General features: G+C 41.2%; 2 protein-coding genes across 3 annotated transcripts; both read right to left on the reverse strand.

Annotated features, from left to right (window-relative positions):
• Positions 1–1,405: 1,405 nt before the first annotated feature.
• On the reverse strand, positions 1,406–19,819 carry phf6 (PHD finger protein 6). 2 transcript variants are annotated; one of them, XM_042492840.2, is made up of 11 exons: positions 19,660–19,819; positions 17,280–17,442; positions 16,635–16,736; positions 15,459–15,592; positions 15,306–15,352; positions 14,877–15,037; positions 14,655–14,798; positions 14,437–14,541; positions 14,219–14,352; positions 3,523–3,652; positions 1,406–2,234 (listed from the first exon to the last, which is right to left on the reverse strand). In XM_042492840.2, exons 2-10 carry the CDS (start codon positions 17,409–17,411, stop codon positions 3,523–3,525), a joined length of 1,089 nt encoding a protein of 362 aa, XP_042348774.2. In that variant the 5' UTR covers positions 17,412–17,442; positions 19,660–19,819; the 3' UTR covers positions 1,406–2,234. The 2 variants fall into 2 exon arrangements, with proteins under 2 accessions (XP_042348774.2, XP_087937471.1); XM_088081345.1 differs by lacking the exon at positions 1,406–2,234 and adding an exon at positions 3,125–3,362.
• LOC148188964 (homeodomain-interacting protein kinase 1-like) lies at positions 3,663–10,843 on the reverse strand. Its single transcript, XM_088081344.1, has one exon. It carries the CDS (start codon positions 10,494–10,496, stop codon positions 8,541–8,543), a length of 1,956 nt encoding a protein of 651 aa, XP_087937470.1. The 5' UTR covers positions 10,497–10,843; the 3' UTR covers positions 3,663–8,540.
• Positions 19,820–21,673: the final 1,854 nt, after the last annotated feature.

Below are 21,673 nucleotides of genomic sequence, written 5' to 3' on the forward strand. Positions count from 1 at the left end.
TTATAGCTCACAGTCATGATGTAACTTCTGGCATTAAACTACATCAACATAACGGCTTCACTATAGTCCCTCTTAACATCTTTGATATCAACATAAATTATATCATATCATAATATTATGTTGTGAACCTAATGAGAACTTGTTTTTTCAAGGACTACATCGCATGTTAAATACCCATTTGATCATGATGAGTTGCCATGAACTTGTGAAGTAAACTTGGTTTCTCACATGCCTCCAAGGTGAAGAGATCATTACAAAAGAATTCAGCATGAATTTAAGTAATCTGGGACTGAGATTAACAATAGCAAAACTATATCAAAACATCCATTTAAACTCTGACACAGCTTCTGCAGTATAAGCCAAGTCTCATTTACCCAGCCGTATGCTCAGCATGAGTGTAAATCACTAATTTCATCACAATAATCACAACTGGTTATTATATAGATTCTTCGGACAACTATGATATTTTCTGATATCACAATGTCTGCCAATTATGATGTTGATCCGATTTAGTTTAGGTCCCCATGGTTGACCCAAGACAATATCAATAAATACTGTTGCACTGTATGAATGGTTTGGAAGGAGGTGTGCTTTGACAAAAATGGTGACACAGACATCCCATGGGAATTTCAAAATAAAGGCATATCTCAAATATATGTATCAATGTTTTCCATTTACATCCATGATATTGGACTGTTGATGATTAAGTCAATATGTTGATCCAGATCAGTGTATTGTTACATCTCTAATACCCAGTATTTCCTGAAAACATGCATTTTTTGCTACAACAATAAGATTTTAAACACCTCTGTTCTGTCTCGTGCGCAGCCAAGTAGTGTGGACTACTTGTAATTTAAGTGTGTTAAATTCTGATGGTTCGGTGACAATACGTGTTGGGTCGTGTCCATCAAATGACTGGACAAATGAGACTTGGATTATACTGCCTGAGTTGTGTGAGAGTTTGTAAAGGACACTTTGCTGTTGTTAAACCCCCAATGACTTTAATTTTGATAAGAAAAAATTAATTTTTTGGATTCTCTGTTTACAGTGGAGGCACGAAAGAAAGACATTTTCTTCACGCATTCAACATAACAGGCGGTGATTAATCGATGTACAAAGTCATTTTGCAGGTGAAGTATTTCAATAAGTAGATATGTTGTGTTTTTATATTTTATCTAAATAAATTAAAAGCCCAAATATATCCCTGAAAAGAACTGTAAGCGCTGAGGACAGAGTAGAAGCTGTGTATGTGGAGGTCTGAGTTCATGACACTGCAGCGAGTGTGACATTCCTCACTCTTCAAACCTCACCAGGAATCTTCCCCTTTAACACCCTGTAACTAGCCATGACTACTGCTCTGTGTTCTCAGCACACACTTTCAAATAAAACACTCCCGTTCACTCAGTAATGTGTAAAATAAAATATTTTCTATTCCAATCATTCATGGATACATCTGAGAGATACAAGTAACAGTACATCAAACAAAGTAAAGCCAACTCATCTAAAGAGCTCTACATTGCTCTTTAGTAGCTAAATTAAAAAAAAATGCCACCTTGAACAGTGGGAAAATCCAAGTACATGCTGGCAAAACTTGTAAATGCGACTGTCTGAACTCCAGATATTCAAAATGACTCATGATAATACAGTAGCAAAATACTACATATCAAGAAAGAAAGGCTAACATGAAAAGAGTATTCTTAAGACATGAGTACAGAAACAAGGTAATCAAACTTCACGACTTGATAGAGACGAGTAACAAACAGACCCCTCTTAAAAGTGAGTCCTTTAGAAGCGAAGGAAGAGCGAGAATGTATCTGTTTCAGCGAGTGTGTGTCGTGTTCTCTGTGGGGACATGGGCGGTGAGTGACAATCAGAAGATCAGTCCATCAGCTCCTATTCTCAGAATACATGAAGTTAAAACTGAGCCCATAAAGTGACTCTCGGGAAAGATTAAGCCATGGCTTTTCACGATCCTGCAGCAGTCCTGCGCTCTGCAGAGTACCTTCAGTCTGAAAAGCTCGTCCAGTCTACTCTCAGCAGGGCTTCACATGAAGAAGACATCCGGGGCACATAGGGAAATCAAGTCCGTTTACTGGAAGAAACTGTGTGAAGGGCTCGTGGCCGCTTGCGCACCAAGACGGCGTAAGTAGGCTAAGATTTAGTATAAAAAAATATCTCTCCTTCGTCTCCGAGTTCTTCTGTTTTCACCCCCAAGTCACATCCATCAGGCCGACCTGTAAGAACGTCATCAACAAAATGACAGGACACTTTAAAACCCCATTTATTGCAACTGATCCTTAAGTAGTCCTGCTCCTTTCACCCATGCTGCGTGCTAAGCTCGCCTGAGTTAAAAAGAAGAAAAGATTTCTGTAGATGGTTAAAAGATGTGGCTGGGAGGCTGTCACAGTCTTCACAGACACTTACACTATTTACATAGTCACATATTAGGTTTGCTAGCCAACAACATCAGCCAGGTTTACTTCCTCCTTTCCACCTTTCTGTGGTAATATTAAAACGATGTGGGGAAAGGACACACAGGTTGGTAGCTGACTGATGAATTATTGTCAGCCGTAAAAGATCAAAGCTAATGTTTCTTTTTATATCTGCAAGGTTAGATGCTTATTTATTTCAAATTATGTTTACTGGGTTTTTAATCATTTAAGTGAAGTGAACAGACCGGTACCCACATACCCCACCCCTCACCACAAAAACTCGCCATAGGGGGAAAACAAAAAACAGACATCAACTATAAAGAAAAAGAAATTAGTTGATCAAATAATAAGGCGTTATTTATTTAGATATAAAAAACGTCATCATTAATATATATTCCTTCCATTGCACGCTGTCATCCAGGGGTGCTTTGTCTGAGGGCAAACATGTGAATCCTATTACAGCTGAGGAATGACCCGCTCTACTCTCTCTGCATTATTAGCTAGTACTCGTTGTCTTCATTGGTTGGATTGGTTAGGTTTGCTTTAAAACAATTTCATTCCATTCCTTCTCAGGATTCACATATTCACTGCTCTAACCCACTTTTCCAAAATGACGGGGGGGGGGGCAGTAAATTAACAAACATTAATAATTAATAATATTAATTAATATTAATAATTTTCCAGAGGTCTGTGAGATTGTCCCCCGTCGCTTTTTTCTTATAAACAAGCTCCTTTCTTGTGCTTTTTATGCAATCTGTCACCACATTTACATTCAAAGTAAAAAAAAAAAAAATCCATTTGTGAATCAGTTTGTTTCACTGCCCCTGCACACCCTCAGGGCCGTCAGTTGAACATCCCTTCTGTAGTCCTGCTGTCAGCATCTTGCAGCGATATTGCCTGGTGTCTCGAAATGTATCTGTGGCACTCAAGCTTGTGCGACCAAGCAAAAGTACAGAGGATAGGGTTTTGGTTGTGTCAGTAACACTACTGCTACAGGAAAACACTGAAACCTCATGTCTGATTAAATGCGGATATATTTGTTTTGTTTTAAAAAAATGTTTTTTGTGTTCCATGTCCGCTAATAACATACCTAGTTGCCATTCACTTGCGTTGACGGTGTTCCTCCGTGGTTGTTTTCTGCTCTCTGTCTACTGCGATTCTCTCGTTCCTCATCTTCTTCATCTCTTTCCTCATTGCCACTGTGGTTCTTACAATATAGTCTTAACACACACACACACACACACACACAAAGAGGAGGATTTGTAAGTAACAAAATACAGTAATGGCAATGCAATGCAAAGCAGTGGTTACTTTAAAAGTGTCATGTGGTTCAGTCAAGCTGTAAAGCATTAAGGTTCTTTTCATTTCTCTCTTTGGTGCCTCCTCGTCTGCTTTTTCCTGCATCCTCCTGCCTGGGAACCTGAAAGTGCAGCATCTTGAAGGATTTCTGAATTCCTAAGATGCATCTTGAGGAAAAAGGAGGTTTGCCGGGGGAGCTATAAACGCCTGGGATACAGAGATGTTTCCTTTGTGTATGTTTTTTTCAGCACCCGCGACGTATTAAAGGGACACAGCTGGAATACACAAATCATGGCAGCAGCAGGACTTTACAAATGTAAGTATTCCTTCTATACTCATAAGCTGTATTAGTATTTTAAGATAAAATGTGCAAACTGTCTGCAATTCCCCGTTTGTTGAGCGCACAGGAAGCAGTTGTGCCACAAGTCATATTTAATTGACATTGCTTTAAAATGACGACTCCTGAGCACAGATGTCAAATTCTTCTTGAATGCCTGCTGCTTTGACCTTTCTCTCTTTGTGTCTCCTGTCCTTGCTTCCCCGGCTTGAATCTCATGTAGGGGGGACCAAAATGCAAGGAGAGGAGGAAAGGAATTGAGGATGTGCAAAACTGAGAAATGAGATGAGGGGTCACAGTTAAAGGTGCCCGGTGGAGATCATTTTTTGTGGGCAACACAATACACATTCCTGCTGATAATTTCAGGCTGTTCCACAGCTAGCAGCGGTTACACGCATAAAAAGAAAGACTTAATAAAGAAAAGAGGAAGACTGCAAGTTGGCTACTGAAGATATACACTCACCGGCCACTTTATTAGGTACACCTTGCTAATACCGGGTTGGACCCCTCTTTGCCTTCAGAACTGCCTTAATACTTTGTGGCATAGCTTCAACAAGGTACTGGAAACAGTCCTCAGACAGTTTGGTTTATATTGACATGATAGCATCACGCAGTTGCTGCAGATTTGTTGGCTGCGCATCAATGATACGAGTCTCCCGTTCCACCACATCCCAAAGGTGCTCTATTGGATTGAGATCTGGTAAACTCACTGTCATGTTCAAGAAACCAGTCTGAGATGATTCGAGCTTTATGACATGGCGTGTTATCCTGCTGGAAGTAGCCATCAGAAGATGGGTACACTGTGGTCATAAAGGGATGGCATGGTCAGCAACAATACTCAGGTAGGCTGTGGCATTGCAACGATACTCAATTGGTACTAAGGGGCCCAAAGTGTGCCAAGAAAATATCCCCCACACCATTACACCACCACCACCAGCCTGAACCGTTGATACAAGGCAGGATGGATCCATGCTTTCATGTTGTTGACGCCAAATTCTGACCCTACCATCCGAATGTCGCAGCAGAAATCAAGACTCATCAGACCAGGCAACGTTTTTCCAATCTTGTATCGTCCAATTTTGGTGAGCCTGTGCGAACTGTAGCCTCAGTTTTCTGTTCTTAGCTGACAGGAGTGGCACCCAGTGTGGTCTTCTGCTGCTGTAGCCCATCTGCCTCAAGGTTCGACGTGTTGTGCGTTCAGAGATGCTCTTCTGCATACCTTGGTTGTAACGAGTGATTATTTGAGTTACTGTTGCCTTTCTATCAGCTCGAACCAGTCTGGCCATTCTCCTCTGACCTCTGGCATCAACAAGGCATTTTCGCCCACAGAACTGCCGCTCACTGGATATTTTCTCTTTTTCGGACCATTCTCTGTAAACCCTAGAGATGGTTGTGCGTGAAAATCCCAGTAGATTAGCAGTTTCTAAAATACTCAGACCAGCCCGTCTGGCACCAACAACCATGCCACGTTCAAAGTCACTTAAATCACCTTTCTTCCACATTCTGATGCTCGGTTTGAACTGCAGCAGATCGTCCTGACCATGTCTACATGCCTAAATGCATTGAGTTGCTGCCATGTGATTGGCTGATTAGAAATTTGCATTCACGAGCAGTTGGACAGGTGTGCCTAATAAAGTGGCCGGTGAGTGTATATACCTTGTAGTTATTAATTGCACCACACTCTCAGAGCGCTGAGTGCACTGTTGTCACAGACAGACCACTCAAACACCAATTGCAGTGAAAGTGAAACTTAACTGTCCATTGTGCTGGGTCTAAAAGTTCGCTTTTGTTCACTCTGCACTCTTATTCATTAATGTGATCAGCTCTAACCGGATCTACTCATCAGTTATCAGAAACTGCTGCTGAGGGATTTAAATAACTTATGATGCATTGCACCTGTGCTGTGTTCACAGACTAGCAAAAACATCTGAACTAAGAGAGCTGGCACATTTTCATTATCAGAACAGAGGAAATACATTAGACAATGATTTTTTAAAACTGCTTCAATATTGAGACCGTTCCAGGCACACGTACAAAACAGGCTGCCCCAACTAAACATGCTATTTTGTGCCACTTACAGGCTCAAACTGTTTACAAAAACGCTGTTTGTGTGTGTAACCAAGTCTCGCTTTTCCTTTTAGGTGCAAGAATAAATAACTATTTTGCATCACATAGCTTTGTTTCTGCATGCTTTGTTAGTGAATATACCAGACAACGACCATTTACTTTGACAATATTACTCTTGCTCTAAAATTTGTATTAAAATATATCTGAAAGTAGCCACCAAATCACTCTATAGTTTTCAGTAGATTTCAATAGAAACAACCAGGGAGATAGTTTTAACAGTGGCATCAGTTTGCTCGAAAAAGTAAAAGAAACCGATGATAGAAACTAATTTACCCTATACATAACATATTACCACTTAACAATGCAGCTCTTCAAAAGTATTCAGCTATATCTGTGAGAGATGATTACACATAGCTGCGAACACGTTTTTAGCAGTTCAGTTAAAAAGATTTTTTAAAAATTAATTTTTTTTTTTACCTTACTTTATTTTTTGTTTCTTATTTTCAGGTAATTTTTGCTGGTTGCTCTCACCAAAGAGTTAAAAAACATTCAGTTAAATGACTATACATATAATGTGATAGTTCTTGCACAGAAATTAACAAACAGAGTTAGCATCCAACTGTTTCCCACATTCCTATAAAGAATGTTAGTGTCTTTTAGCTCATGTTTGGGTTTTAAGACCTGCCGTTTTAAGTTTAGTTTCACCTCTTCCAGTAGTTTTCAGCAGCAGGTGGCTGTTTCTGGCAAAAAGGTCTCATGAACTCACTACTGGCTACATGCTAATGACAATGTGCAAGTGTTGCAACCTTACTTAACAGAAACAAATCAACTAAAATTGTAGAACATGGGCACAAAAAAGGTGTTGGGGTCAAAATACACCAAAGACCAAGCTGATGAACAACATCCCCATATTTATCTAGAAAGCAAGAACTCCACTAATTGACAGAATCAAGCAAAAAACAACACTGACCACAAAACATGAGAAAAAGGGACATAAAAAAATGCAGAGAACTACTACAAGGTTTCCTTGAAGAGTCAGGCATTCTTTAGTCCACCACACTGGCATATAACTGTCCCACAGACACCCATGTCCTCACAAGGTTGGAAAGCACATTTAGCTAGCTGGGTAGCTGAGCTGCACGAGGCATCTGAAAATCAATTTAAAGTTCTTCTTTTCAATTACCACACTTTACCAAACCAGAGCACTACCTTCAGGCTTCAGCCATTATTTTCCTGTGGAGAACAACGACGTTGGACCTTGCTGAAGTGCTGTGGGTACTGTGCATCACTGTACTCAAGTTACAAATTCTATTAACATTACTCCTGCTTGCAGCAGACTTTCAGAAGCAAATAAATCCACTTTATGCTTTATAAAAGACTTTGCAGGTATTCTTAATTTCTCCGAAATTCTCAATAAATAAAAATTAACATATATTTTTATGTTTTGTTTGATTTATTTAACGAAACAAAGGTGAAATTGGAATCACAAATTAACCTAAAGTGCATATTTTTAGATAGTGGGAGGAAACCGGAGCACCCGGAGTAAACCCACGAAGGCACAGGGAGAAAATGCAAACTCCATTCAGGAAGAAGCCCAGAACCCTCTCCCTGTCAGGTGACAGTGCTAACCACCGCACCACTGTGCCCCCCAAATCAGTGCATTTACATGGACATAAAAAAAACGTTTCAGAACCTTGAAAGAAACTGGGAAGAATACACAAAATGTGAATAACCCAGTTTCTCTGTGCTCATGCAAACTCATATCCCAAATATGACCAAGATGAGCCTTATAAACGTTTTTTCATGTCCATGTACCCGCAGTGATTGTAGAGAGTTCTTTTTGTCTGGGTTGAAGTCTTGAGGTCGATGTAGATTAGTCCTTTCAACGTGGAAATGTCTTCGTCTGTCACTCAGCAATCCCTAGGTATTCTGCCATCTCAACGTCAATGTTGACAGTGAAAAAGGAAATCACTTCCTCTTTCACTTGGCAATCCTTGGGAATTCTGCTAGCTCTCTCAGGGTCAAGGCTGACAGTAAGAAGGAAATCTCTTCCTATTTCACTCAGCGATCCTTGGGAACTGTGCTGGCTGATGTTGACAGTGTCCAAATCAGGTGTTACAGGTCTAATGGCAGCTGCAGGACCAAAATTTAAAATTGTGGTGGCTGCAGCTGTCTTTGCTGCACCATTGCCAGCTAAGCTCCATCACTAAAGCTCAGCAGGCAAATGGCTCCACAGGGTGTTGATTGGTAGGAGATTGGAAATTGAAGAGTAACAGGAATGTATGACGCTCCATCATCGAAGTAGGTGGTGTGTGCCTCCATGTCATTGCTGAAACTCCCACATGGCTCTCTCTGTGAGTGAGACCTGCGAGCTGGTGGATTAGAATAGTGTAGATGCAAGTCCTCTAACTCACAGAGGAAATGCATGGCCACTTAATCTTCAGCATTGGAAGTTCCAGATGGCTCTGTAGGTGAGCGCCATTTGACAATTGAGGATCATACCAGTTTTCTTGTTGGTTCTCGTCCTCGTAAATTAAGTTCACCACTACTGAATCTTCAGCCCTAGAAGGCCCATATGGCTTCCTCTGTGAGTGAGACCTATGAGCTGGTGGATTATCGTAGTGTAATCGCAGGCCCTCGGACTCACAGATGACAGCATTAGCCAATGAGTCTTCAGCATTGGAAGGCCCATATGGCCCTCTCTGTAGGCCAGTGTCTTTGGGAGTTGGAGCGTTATACCGGTTTACTTGTTGGTCATCGTCTTCATGAATGAATTTCAAAGCTACTGAATCGTCAGCACTAAAAGGCCCAAATGGTTCTCTCCGTGAGTCAGACCTGTGAGCTGGGGGATTAGAGTTTTGCAATCGCAGGTCTTCAACCCCATGGATGATAGCCTTAGCCATTGAGTCATACCGGTTTCCGTTTTGGTTCTCTTCTTTGTAAATGAAGTTCATGGCTACTGAATCTTCACTGTTGAAAATCATGGATGGCTTTCTGTGTACGTGTGCACCATTGGGGTACGGAGGATTGCAGGAGATTGCTTGTGGGTCCCTGTCGTCATAACTGACTCTCTCAATTATGACAGCTTCACCGCTCGAGGACCCACATTGCACTTCCTGTACGTCAGCGCCACAGGAGATCTGAGGAGAATAGTATGCTGCTCCATCAGTTGAGTCAATAGAATCATCAAATCCATATGAATCATCTGACTCTTCTATGGGGCAGACAGTCATCAGCTCAAAGGCAGTTTGTACATAAGAGCTGGTGTCCATGTCCTCATCTAGGTGCTCCATTGTAATAAAACAATGTTGCAGAGCTTCCCCGGGCGTGATTCTATTTGCAGGATCAACACTGAGCAGCTGTTGTAGAAGGTTTACAAATGCGATCCTGTCTCTTAACTCAATACCATCCCCTATTACTGACTGACTTTCTACTGCTTCTGCCAAATTACTGAAGGAATCAAAAATCCAATTGCTCTTCGGGGGCTTTCGACCGTGGTCTCTAACACACTCCTCTGGCGTCTTCAGTCTCCATTGTGGTTTGGCTGAGCCCTTCTCCCTGGTGAAAAACTGTTTGGTGTATTTTCCAGCATTCAGCAGGTGATCCCTTGGCTGACCAAGGAGATTACAAATAGCTTGTATCATGCTGAATGGTGAGCTAATACTGAAGAAGTGGAAGCCAAAATACAGATATGCAAGGACACATCCTAGTCCCCACATGTCGATTGCCTCAGTAATCGGGAGCCCCAAGTACACCTCTGGAGCTCTGTACCCGATTGCTTGCAACACAGTTCCAGTCTTCGCTGCAAAATTTGGAAGGGCCAAGCCAAAGTCAATTAATTTCACCCTGAAGGGCTGATCCTGATGGTTGACAAGCATAACATTGTCAGGTTTCAGGTCAGAGTGAATTATACCACCGTCCTTCAGGGCTTCAAATGCTACAAGTAGCTGCTGGGTTATTGGACGGATTTCATTTAGAGTCAGTGGTGCCCCTCTCTGCTCTACCAAGTCCATAAGGCTCCTGTCTAGCATCTCAAAAGCGAGGCAAGACTGGCCTTGATATGTGAAATAGTCTTTGAATTCCACAATGTTGTATTTCTCTGGATCAAGGTAGCTAAGTTCTTGGAGCATTTCCACTTCTCTGTAAACGGCCTCATCGTCACTCCTGTGATGGATCTTGATGGCTGTTGTCTCTAGTGTTTCGAGGTTGATGCACTTGGCAACTTTTCCAAAACATCCCTCTCCATTAAAGTCCACAATAAGGTAGCGTGCTGACTTGCTACAGAGAATGGCATTCTTTTCTACCTCAAATGGTTCACACATTGCCTCCATGTTACAATCGTCGTAATTTAAATATTTCATTTCCGCTAACTAATTTTTTCAAACACTTATCCAAGTGCAGTTGAAATAGCTAGATCCTGTGTACCTGTAACTTCTCTGCTGTCCGATCAGATTCTGTTTCTTTTCAGTTTTGTGCCTCTATTCATAAGGTAAGCATCAAAGACAAATTCTATGGAACTGTAATGTGACATCATCAAAGCAGAACTCTTTAGAGTTGAATTTTCAAAGACCGATGACATCAGGATGGAATGTGACATCAGGATGGAATGTGACATCAGGATGGAATGTGACATCGTCAAGTTCTAAAACCCCAAAAAAAAAAAAAAAAAAATGGCGTCCTAAATTCTAAATGAGTTTCTCTCATGGATGTATTACAGTGCGTACCCACCAAACGCAATTAAAAATGATCGCGCCTCAAGATTACATACAAAGTCAATGCAAAGACGCGATTTGACGCCTCAACGCGTCACGTTGGACGCGAAATTCGCGTCGCGTCCAATGCCTCGCGTCCAACGCTCGAGTTGAAATAATTGAACTTTTGTGGCGTCGTCGCGTGAAGACGCGCCGCGACAGCCTATCAGCGTTGAGATCGTCATCGACGTGCTGACGTATGGACGTCCTGGTGTTCCCTTGCAAAATCTAATCAAACCGCCAGAAACAATGGAGGAGCAGCTTATCATCGCCGTCACCGCTCACCCAGAGCTGTACGACAGTTCCTGTCCCTTGTACAGCACCCAGAACCGACGTCGGCGCCTAGCCCGCAGACGACGCTGGGAACTTCTCCAGAGCAGGTACAGTGCAGCGATCGTGGTTATCTCAGGCATGGTCAACGAGAGAATGAAATGGCGGAAGAAATGTTGTTGTTTGGGTGGGCTCGACGCGCGGCGAGTCCCATTTTGGGGTTTTTGTACGAGCGTCAAAACTGGAGCGTCCGGCGCGACACGATTTCATTTGAGGCGGGTACGCACCGTTATAAGGAAGTCTGGATACAGCCGTGGGGGCGGGGCCTCATTCATTTCTATGAGAGCTGCTCAGTGGTGCATGAAGCAGAGAAAACTCTTTTTTGGGGTTTAGAAAAGTGTAAAATACCTGGATCTACTGGCCCATAGAGCATGCGTGGAAGTGATTAAAGACAGCCGAATGCAGCCGAGTGTACCCGAGCATTGACTTCGACTCACTGGCTTGCGCACTCACATGACCCGAGTGCTCGAAGCGAACAGCGCCGGTGCACGAGCATGTCTGTCGTAGTAGCTTAGCTTATTAGCAACAGTAGCTAATCGGCGGTATAACGACAGCGTTGTCGGTTTTAATATTTACGTGATTATCAAATAATGGTATATTTATCTCTCTCTCTCTCTCTACACACACACACATATACATACAACTCATCAGGGAATGATATCGTAATCACAACCGGAGAAATCAAATTAACAGAATCTGAATATGTCGTGCCCATAAAAAGGTAATAAAAGGTGGTGCTTTTAATATTGCCCTATGTTTTATCACACAGCTCAACTTTTGAAAATACTACGTTCAGTACCTTTTAGTATCTGTCTCTAGAGCTCCGCTGCTCACTGATAACCGGTAGTTTGAATACAGACCATAGACTGTATATACGGTCTCTGATAGAGACATGGTAAGACGTCCATATTACAGGCTTTACAGCCAACAGCATATGGATGTGTTGTAAAATGGTAAAAATGATGAATTGTGATTAAAAACTAATGAATTACAGCAAAAACATCCATTACTACAGCCGGTACGAAGCCTGTGCTATCAGAAACTCTTAGAGTTCACGCGGTAGAGTCCCGTGGGTCCGATGCATGTTCATTTTGTCTGGAGAAACACCGAATTCCAAATCTTGATTCGGAAAATAGCGTATTTTATGTCTTTAGGACTTTTTTTTTTTTAATAATGGCTATAAAAAAATGCGTTCTGAAAAGTCAACATGTCTCAAAAAAAAAATTATCCAGTGATTTAAGGAGGTCTCTTTCCCGATGTTAACAAATGGAGAAAAGTCTTTCTGGGCCAGTGTGCATCACCTGACGCTGTACTTCCACTTTCGGCCACTATGTAAATTTTGCTTCAGAGGGTGGCGCACTTCCTGGGGGCTTGGTTTCTCTCTCTCAATTAAATCATCTTCCACCACAAACAGATTTTTGTAGCACAGTCAAAATATACACTCACCGGCCACTTTATTCGGTACACCTTGCTAGTACCGGGTTGGACCCCCTTTTGCCTTCAGAACTGCCTTAATACTTTGGGGCATAGCTTCAACAAGGTACTGGAAACAGTCCTCAGACAGTTTGGTTTATATTGACATGACAGCATCACGCAGTTGCTGCACATTTGTCGGCTGCACATCCATGATGTGAATCTCCCGTTCCACCACATCCCAAAGGTGCTCTATTGGATTGAGATCTGGTGAACTCACTGTCATGTTCAAGAAACCAGTCTGAGATGATTCGAGCTTTATGACATGGCGCGTTATCCTGCTGGAAGTAGCCATCAGAAGATGGGTACACTGTGGTCATAAAGGGATGGCATGGTCAGCAACAATACTCAGGTAGGCTGTGGCATTGCAACGATACTCAATTGGTACTAAGGGGTCCAAAGTGTGCCAAGAAAATATCCCCCACACCATTACACCACCACCACCAGCCTGAACCGTTGATACAAGGCAGGATGGATCCATGCTTTCATGTTGTTGACGCCAAATTCTGACCCTACCATCCGAATGTCGCAGCAGAAATCAAGACTCATCAGACCAGGCAACATTTTTCCAATCTTGTATCGTCCAATTTTGGTGAGCCTGTGCGAACTGTAGCCTCAGTTTTCTGTTCTTAGCTGACAGGAGTGGCACCCAGTGTGGTCTTCTGCTGCTGTAGCCCATCTGCCTCAAGGTTCGACGTGTTGTGCGTTCAGAGATGCTCTTCTGCATACCTCGGTTGTAACGAGTGGTTATTTGGGTTACTGTTGCCTTTCTATCAGCTTGAACCAGTCTGGCCATTTTCCTCTGACGTCTGGCATCAACAAGGCATTTTCGCCCACAGAACTGCCGCTCACTGGATATTTTCTCTTTTTCGGACCATTCTCTGTAAACCCTAGAGATGGTTGTGCGTGAAAATCCCAGTAGATCAGTTTCTGAAATACTCAGACCAGCCCGTCTGGCACCAACAACCATGCCACGTTCAAAGTCACTTAAATCACCTTTCTTCCACATTCTGATGCTCGGTTTGAACTGCAGCAGATCATCCTGACCATGTCTACATGCCTAAATGCATTGAGTTGCTGCCATGTGATTGGCTGATTAGAAATTTGCATTCACGAGCAGTTGGACAGGTGTGCCTAATGAAGTGGCCGGTGAGTGTAAATAATGCACAATGTTTTTTTCGTTTTTAATTGGCTTTACAGATGTTTTTTTGAGGAAGGAAGCGCATCCAACATGCCCTCAAGTATGAACTGAATGCATTTTGTGAAGTCACACTGGATCTTAACAGAACTTTGTTACTGAGAAAACTCCCCCAGGCACCTTTACTTTCACTCTGATGTGGAGTTATGATTGTAGCATTAAGAGGGAAAAGGGTGAGGTCAGGTTTCGGATTGTTATTATAAAGATGTGTCCCAATGTATACAACATGTAATCCAACGGAAGAGTCAAATTATATGTAAATGTGGTTGTAAAGCAAAAGCAATGTATTAAGAGTAAGAGTGAAGATGTGTTTATCAGTGAATGAGCTCACTTGTAGATGCCACGCGCCATGTTTTCAATGTATTTGGCTTTGTCCTGCAGGCCGCAGTGATAGTGGTAGGTCTTCACACATGCCTTGATTTCACACCCAATGGTCGCACCCAACTGAGCGCAGAGCGTGCATTTCTGGGGAAAAACCAAGGCCAACGGTTTAAAGTTTTTAAACTCTTTGAACAGGTTTTAAAATGTAAGATAAACAAATCTTCTCACCATTCTTTTCCCCCTTTTTATTTCCTGGATGACTGTTTTCACGTCAAAGTTTCCAAACTCAGCCCGTGACGTAGTGGTGAGCTGCACTGTCCCCGATGAAAAAAGCTTGGATGGATCACAGATTACAAAAAGATCAAATAAATTAAATTAAAAATAACATCATAAAGTGTTCTGCAACACATTACTCAAACAATCGTGCCCATACACAACATTCTTACCATGCACTTGTAGTGTGCCGCCACTTTTTTGGAGTTATCGGTATGAAGCATGCCTCTCGTTTCATTTTCTTCCTCACCGGCATGACAAAAGCCACAGCGCTGGCCGCCGTCTCCCGGGCTGGCCCGAAGAGGTGACCTGTCCCGCTACAACACACAGAGCAACACTCAGGACACATGCAGCAGACAGACCATGGCAGACAGTGACCAGACGCGTTGCCTTACATGGGAGGAACTCTCCTCGTCCGCAGCCTGCGAGGAGGTGGAGCGCGTGTCTTCAGATTGGCCACGAGACCCGACCTTAGCTCTGCCCTTCTCAAATCTTCCTCTGCCTCTGCTTTGTGGAGGCGACGAGTCTGAATCATTGGCCACAGCTCCCTCTTCATCTAATGCAAACCAAGGATCATGATTAGGACAAGCTTTTCCATTCAGCAAAGATGTATCCAACGCTTAAGGCTGGTGCATTTTATTTACAATCCGATACACATATAGAAAATCATCATTACAAACAACTCAAATGCATGGACTATAAGTATTTGTGTTTGTTTTGCAAATGCAAACAGTTTTTCTACTGAGAGGGAAACCAGGTACCCAGCAGTAAATCCAATCATCCATGCAGCTCAGTGATATAACAGATGTTAAGGCATACTTCACCTTGAATGCCATCCAAAGACGCATCCCGGTGTTTGCGACAGTAAACACTGTGTTCGGGAGCAAAAGAAGCATGTTTTCATTGAACATGAATGAAATATATCTTTATTTATTGAAAATAAATGACAACAAGAGTTCGAAGGCAAAGTGGCTTACAGGTAAATCCCTTGTGAGGGATTCTCTTTGATCTGGGCTTTGTCCTTCAAAGCGCAGTAGTAGTGATACGTCCTCCGGCACGTCTTGACGTCACAGCCGATGGTGGCGCCCGGCCGGTGACATGAAGAACACATCTGACGGGGGAAAGAAACAGACCTACAACTTTGAGAATAAAAGCCAAGCACATGCACATCCATGGCCTTTGACATTCATTCAAAAACAGCTGACGACTATCACTCAGGTTCGTCAATTAGGAATGTGAAAATGTGACTTTATAGCATGGGACTTAATAATAATTTCCCTCCAAAGATCACAGGGCACAGTTAAGTCAATTAAGTCATTTTTACAATCATGTAAAGATACATTACCCATATATCATTATTTATCGTTTGTTAGCATCTAATAACCACTTTTCAATATAGATTTCACCATGTTAATGTATATGTAGGTCAAAGAGGAAGAAAATGAAAATAAATATGCAGGTATATTGATTCAAGTAAACACATGCTGAGATATGACTATGAATAAGCACTGCTCCTTTAAATACATGGATAATCGGGGCGTCGGTGGCTGAGTGGATAGAGCGGACGCCCCATGTATAGAGGCTGTGTCCTCGCCGCAGCGGCTGCGGCCCTTTGCTGCATGTCGCCCCCCCTCTCTCTCCCCCTTACACACTCGTGCAGTCCTATCAATTAAAGCCCCCCCCCAAAAAAACAATATATATATGAATAATCTTGAGAATAAGTGAATAAGTTATATCATGCCATGAGCATGTGCCATAAACACTGTGAAAAAGCTAATAAAAATGTAATGTGTGAAACTGGTACTAAATTACAGCATGTTGTGCAAATCAAATTAGAAACGCTGTTAATTAGATTAAGTCGTATTTCAGAGCCAAGACTCTTCACATACATGAAAAAAACAGAAACATTCAAATGTAGCACAGTTGTACAGACAGCTGCAGTTCATCCTATTATCATTCAGTATCAGACACACACTTAAATATTAAGCGTTAGAAACTCTAATGAATCTAATGTTAATACATTTCTACTTTTCTAAATGATAAAAGATCACAGGAGCACACAGCCCAAAAGCTGGACCTCATGTCCTGCTAACACTTTAATTACCCACTCCTCTGCCATTCATGGTTCACTAATAAGCACAGTGTGTACTTACCAATTTATTTCCTCTTTTGATCTCCTTTTTCACATCCTCAATGGAAAACCCTCCGATGTTTTCACTGTCTGAGTGAGATGTGACCAGGGCAGAGGAGAAAAGCTGCATGGGACATTTAGAAGAGATATAAACTGGTTTGTACAGTCTTTTCATATGATGCTGCATGATGATATGTTAATATGTACAATATCTGCATTTTTATTTCCCTAAACTTCTGCAGATGCACTATTTTCCACACTACTCTGAGAGTTAACATAGCGTTTTTATTCAGTCACAGCTGAGTTTTACCAGATTTTTGACGACATTGTCAAAAAAGCTATAGAGCAGAAGGTCAGGATCACCCTGGGGACACACGACAAACTGGACCCTTTCAAGATAATATATGGGAGATAAATCACTTCTTTCTGCTAAACTAATTTAGGTGCAGTTTTATGATCATATAATAGTTTTTCTTTTTTTCTGCTTCTTGAAATGCAGAATCTTTTGTAGGCTTCCCCTTATAAACAAGTGAAACAACAAGAAAACGCATAATCTGCAGGGGTTTTTTGGGCCAAATTACTCACTACATTGCATTCAAACGTTGCAAGTAAGCAGTCTTGAAGGATTACAGGCTCAAAAAGGTTGAGAACAGGGTGCTCTCCTCACCATGCACTTATGGTGGGCTGCCACCTTCTGGCTGTCAGACACTAGCAGCTGCCCGCACTCCTTGTCCCGGGTGGTTCTGCAGAAGGCACATTTAAGCAGCCGCGACGCAGCTCCTTTCCTCTGTCCTGACATGACCAAAGGCCTTTTTCGTTCGACCAAGTCTCTGATAAAAAAAAAAACATTTAAAAAGACCACAAATAAGATGATAACATAACTTTGCACTGAACAGACTAGAAGATCCTTTCAAATAGATATTATCAAAGCAGTTCTAAAAAAACCAATTGTCCACTTCACTCAATTATCCAGCCTCGCAGTGTCCTCTACAATATCAGCATTACAGCTTTCATACGCATCACTGCATTCGTCATACATCTAGCTCATAATAACAGCTCATGTGATTCAAACCGGCTGCTCAGAGGCTTTTTTTAAAGCATACTGTATGTATGTGATGCCCAGAGTTCTTGACAATGCTGTTCAAAAATGAATGAGGAAAATGTTGGCTAAGGTAATAAATAATTAATAATAAAGTGTTCAGTTGTTCATGTGTTTAGAACTTGGGATAAATATTTGTAAATCTGGGTTTGCCAAAGGGATTCAGTTACTGGAGAGTAAACTGGAAATTTTCTTTTCCCTATTGTGAAATCACATATAAAACCCCTTAGAGGGGAGCCATTAGAAACAGCTGGAAACAACACTTTGACTCTACTGATACTGCAAGAAACTCCAAAACAGAGCACAGAGAGTCACCGAACAGGAGTCCTGTCTGTGTGCAACAGACACTCCGTAACTATTGTTCAGCAAAGCCTCTGGTGGATCACACATGGGGTGCACACATCTCTTGCAGCTTGACATTTTCTCAACTTCTGATCTGCACTTCATTTTGCTTGACTGTGCTGTGAAAAATCTGTGATGGCCTTAAGTATAAACACTAAAATCCACAGAACAAGCGTATGCAAAAACTGCTAATCAGGGGTGGTAATTTTGCGAGCTTATGTCTAAGGAGGGTGATCAATAACGTTGTTTATGTTTGGCCGTTAAAGGTGGCAGTTGCAGACAATATCGGCACAACACAAGCTGACAAATTAACCACCTCAGAGTCATCCCTGGCATAAGTCAGACTGTACAGGAAATAGGAACAGAGAAATCAGCAGCCGGACTCTGAACCTAGAGGAGCAGATTTAATGGAAAACAGTTAATATGTTATTACACATAGGGGCTACTTATAATTACACACAAACCCCCCATGAGTAGTTTTACTGCAAATGATGCAACATGTTTTTCATTTTGCATACACAGTCTGCTCCAGTATTCTACCTCATCTCCTCTGCCCCAACTTGCAGACAAAAGAAATATTAGTCAGAGAAAATATGGAAATATGCAATTTTGGACTGTACTGCTTGTTGTAAAAAAGCATATTACATACACATAGGCATATTACCAGGAGCAGGGATGATTTTTATTGTTATGTATATTTTTAAATAAACATTTGCATTGTGTATTAACCAACATTTTGATGGAAAATAATGCAAGATTGGTTGCAATTCCATCGCTGTATTCTTTAAAGTAGAGGATCAAACCTCCAATTGTATGCTGTCATTTGCAGTGATGGTCTGTTTGATAGTGTCCAGAATAATATTCAAGCGCCATAAATATATTAAATATAAAGACTAAAAAAACGTCTGCTTGATCCTTAATAGTCCATAAACGAAAATGGTTGTTTTTTTAAAATCACAATAGCAGCGTGCTGCGACGCCTTGATAGAGCCATTACAGCCATGATAGCAGGGCCAGGATTTCACTGCGGCGGCGGAGCCAGCGTGCAAACACACAATACTGCTCATGTAAATAACACCAAATATGCTTTATTTCAACCTCTACTCTTCACTGAAATGCTTTCATATCACAATCCTGCACTACATGGCGACGTTGTGGCCGATTTGCGACACGAAGAAGCGAAACACAAAAAGTGCCTCAAATTTCTCCGACAAAGTTTTGAATTAAAGGGGGTGTGTGTCTCTTTCTCCACCAAACTGGCTATAACTGAAAACAAATTTCACTATGAACATCTCAACGCCCCGAAATCTCTCCCAGGGCCTTTTCATGCAAGGAAATAAAGGTCGCTGGTAGGAAAATGTGACACTTCGACATTATATTTCTGCTGAAAGCTAAAAAACTGCGATTATTTCCCTTTAAATGTGGGAAATTATCATGACAGGCGCGGGTCTTCGCAAACCGTTTCGAAGTAAAGAGCGCCATACGTGATGTATCCCTGTGAAAAGAGAGCAGCTCCGCTTGTACGCCAGCAATCCGGCCTGAAACCACAACAGGCCGTGAAACACAGCAGCTACCGGCCAGCCGCTGGTACACAGCTCACATCTTACCTGCTCAGAGTATATTTTAGCGCCGAGACAGTAGAAAAGATGGCAAAGTGTTCCGAGCAGTGGCCGTGTTTCTTTCCGTCCTTCAGAAGTGATCGTGAGCTTTTCACACTAGCATCAAGCTAACTGCTGCGCATGAGGCAGCAGGACTTCCGGGTGTGGCTTTCAGAATAAAAGTCTAGTCGAAGAACGTATGTTGAAGTGTTGGACACGTGAAAAGATGCAGGATGTCCGAGTTTGTAGGAAACGAAAGGGCTTTACAAAAATACCTCGTGGAAATGAGTAATTTTGAAATATCAGTATCCCAAAGGGCACATATTTGGGCGGGCCGTGTTTCCTGCAAAATTATTTGACAAGTGTTATGTCTTTTGATTGTACTATTGATTTTTATTTTTCTAGTTAACAGCTTTTATTTTTTATCTTTTTTTGGAAAACATTTTGTAACTTTGTTTTAAAAAACTATAACCATCAAGATATTATAAAAATAAGTGTTCTTGCAGCTATTTCTGGGACTATTTGTCACAAAAATGTTTTAACTTAAGTTCCTGCTTTGGTAATACGAAATCTTGAGGCCCTCCTAATGGGAGGAAAGGACCCTGAAATAAAAATGTGTACTTTTTTTAACATTCATATTTAGAGCCATAACTTAATTTGCTAAATAAAAAAGTGGAAAGCTCTATAAGACCTCTCTCATCCCTTAAAGGCGCTAGTGGTTTAGTCCTCCCAAGCAATAGGATTTGTTTCCAAGCAAATGAAAGGAAAGTGAAACAAAGCAAACTTTGTAAAACTTTGTAAAAAAAAAAAAAAAAACCTAAGTAAATAAAAAGTGCATGAGAGAGAAATGAATCAACAGAGGAAGGGTGTAGGGCCCACAAGACTGCTTTTGCATAGGGCCAGGATTTGGTGCTGCACCCCTGGGCCTAACAGTAACGTTTTTGCATACAATAAATGTCACTGTGAAGTTGCTGAACACCACCAACCACCACATGTGACACAGTTTCAGTCAAACTTGTGAGATGAGCTCCAAAGAAATTGATGGCATTTATAAGCCTCTCAGAAAGCTTTTTTATTTAAAAAAAAAAAAAATCACACAAAGTGATGCCTTGTGTGATGGGTGGGTGCATGGTGGTGAATCTGTAATAATATAGGTATCATGATAAAAAATATGAGGATAAAAAATATTCAACATGGTTATATGATTTGGCATGTTATTTAAATTTGACTTTGGGGCAGGGATCGTGGGCCAGTAGTTTTTTACTCTGATGCCAATTTGGTGGGTTTCTATCTATCTATTTATCTATCTATCTATCTATCTATCTATCTATCTATCTATCTATCTATCTATCTATCTATCTATCTATCTATCTATCTATCTATCTATCTATCTATCTATCTATCTATCTATCTATCTGTATTATTTATGGAATAAATGCTGAAATTAGATTTCAATTATAAGTTAAATGATGCCCTACTCTTCTTATATTGTCATAAATCCACAGATCTAAATATAGCTGTCCATTTATGGGAAGTACATGGGATGGGTGTAGGATATAATCCTGGATAATGGATGTTACATTTACAGGGCATTATTTAGGGACAGAAACTTGTTTTATTTGTTTTTGTTTTTGTTTTGTTTTTTTACAAAATATATCCTGTTAAAAGAGAGGTATTTACTGGGTTTTAAATATGTTTTATGAATTATTAAGGATGTCTTTTTCGAACACCAAAATATGCTGGACTTGATAAGGTAACTGACTTGAAATACACTGAATGCTTATGAATAATCTCCTGTAATATTTATTGTTCAAGTAAAATTATTACTTTTTATTTTACAATTAATTATAAACGTTAAATTGCACATCTAATGATGAAAAGGGCTGTCCCAAAGCCTAAATATTTCGGAACTAAATTACTTTTTATCTGATCTATGCTGAAGAAGGTAGGTGCACTCGTTTACTGTTAAGGGGCAGCCCGGTACAAGGGGCTCCACGTGTGTCGCTTAATGTGTTCACCCACG

This window comes from Plectropomus leopardus, chromosome 8 (genome assembly GCF_026936395.1).
Source record: "Plectropomus leopardus strain MGB_pleo_1.0 chromosome 8, ASM2693639v1, whole genome shotgun sequence".
Lineage (NCBI taxonomy): Eukaryota > Metazoa > Chordata > Actinopteri > Perciformes > Serranidae > Plectropomus > Plectropomus leopardus.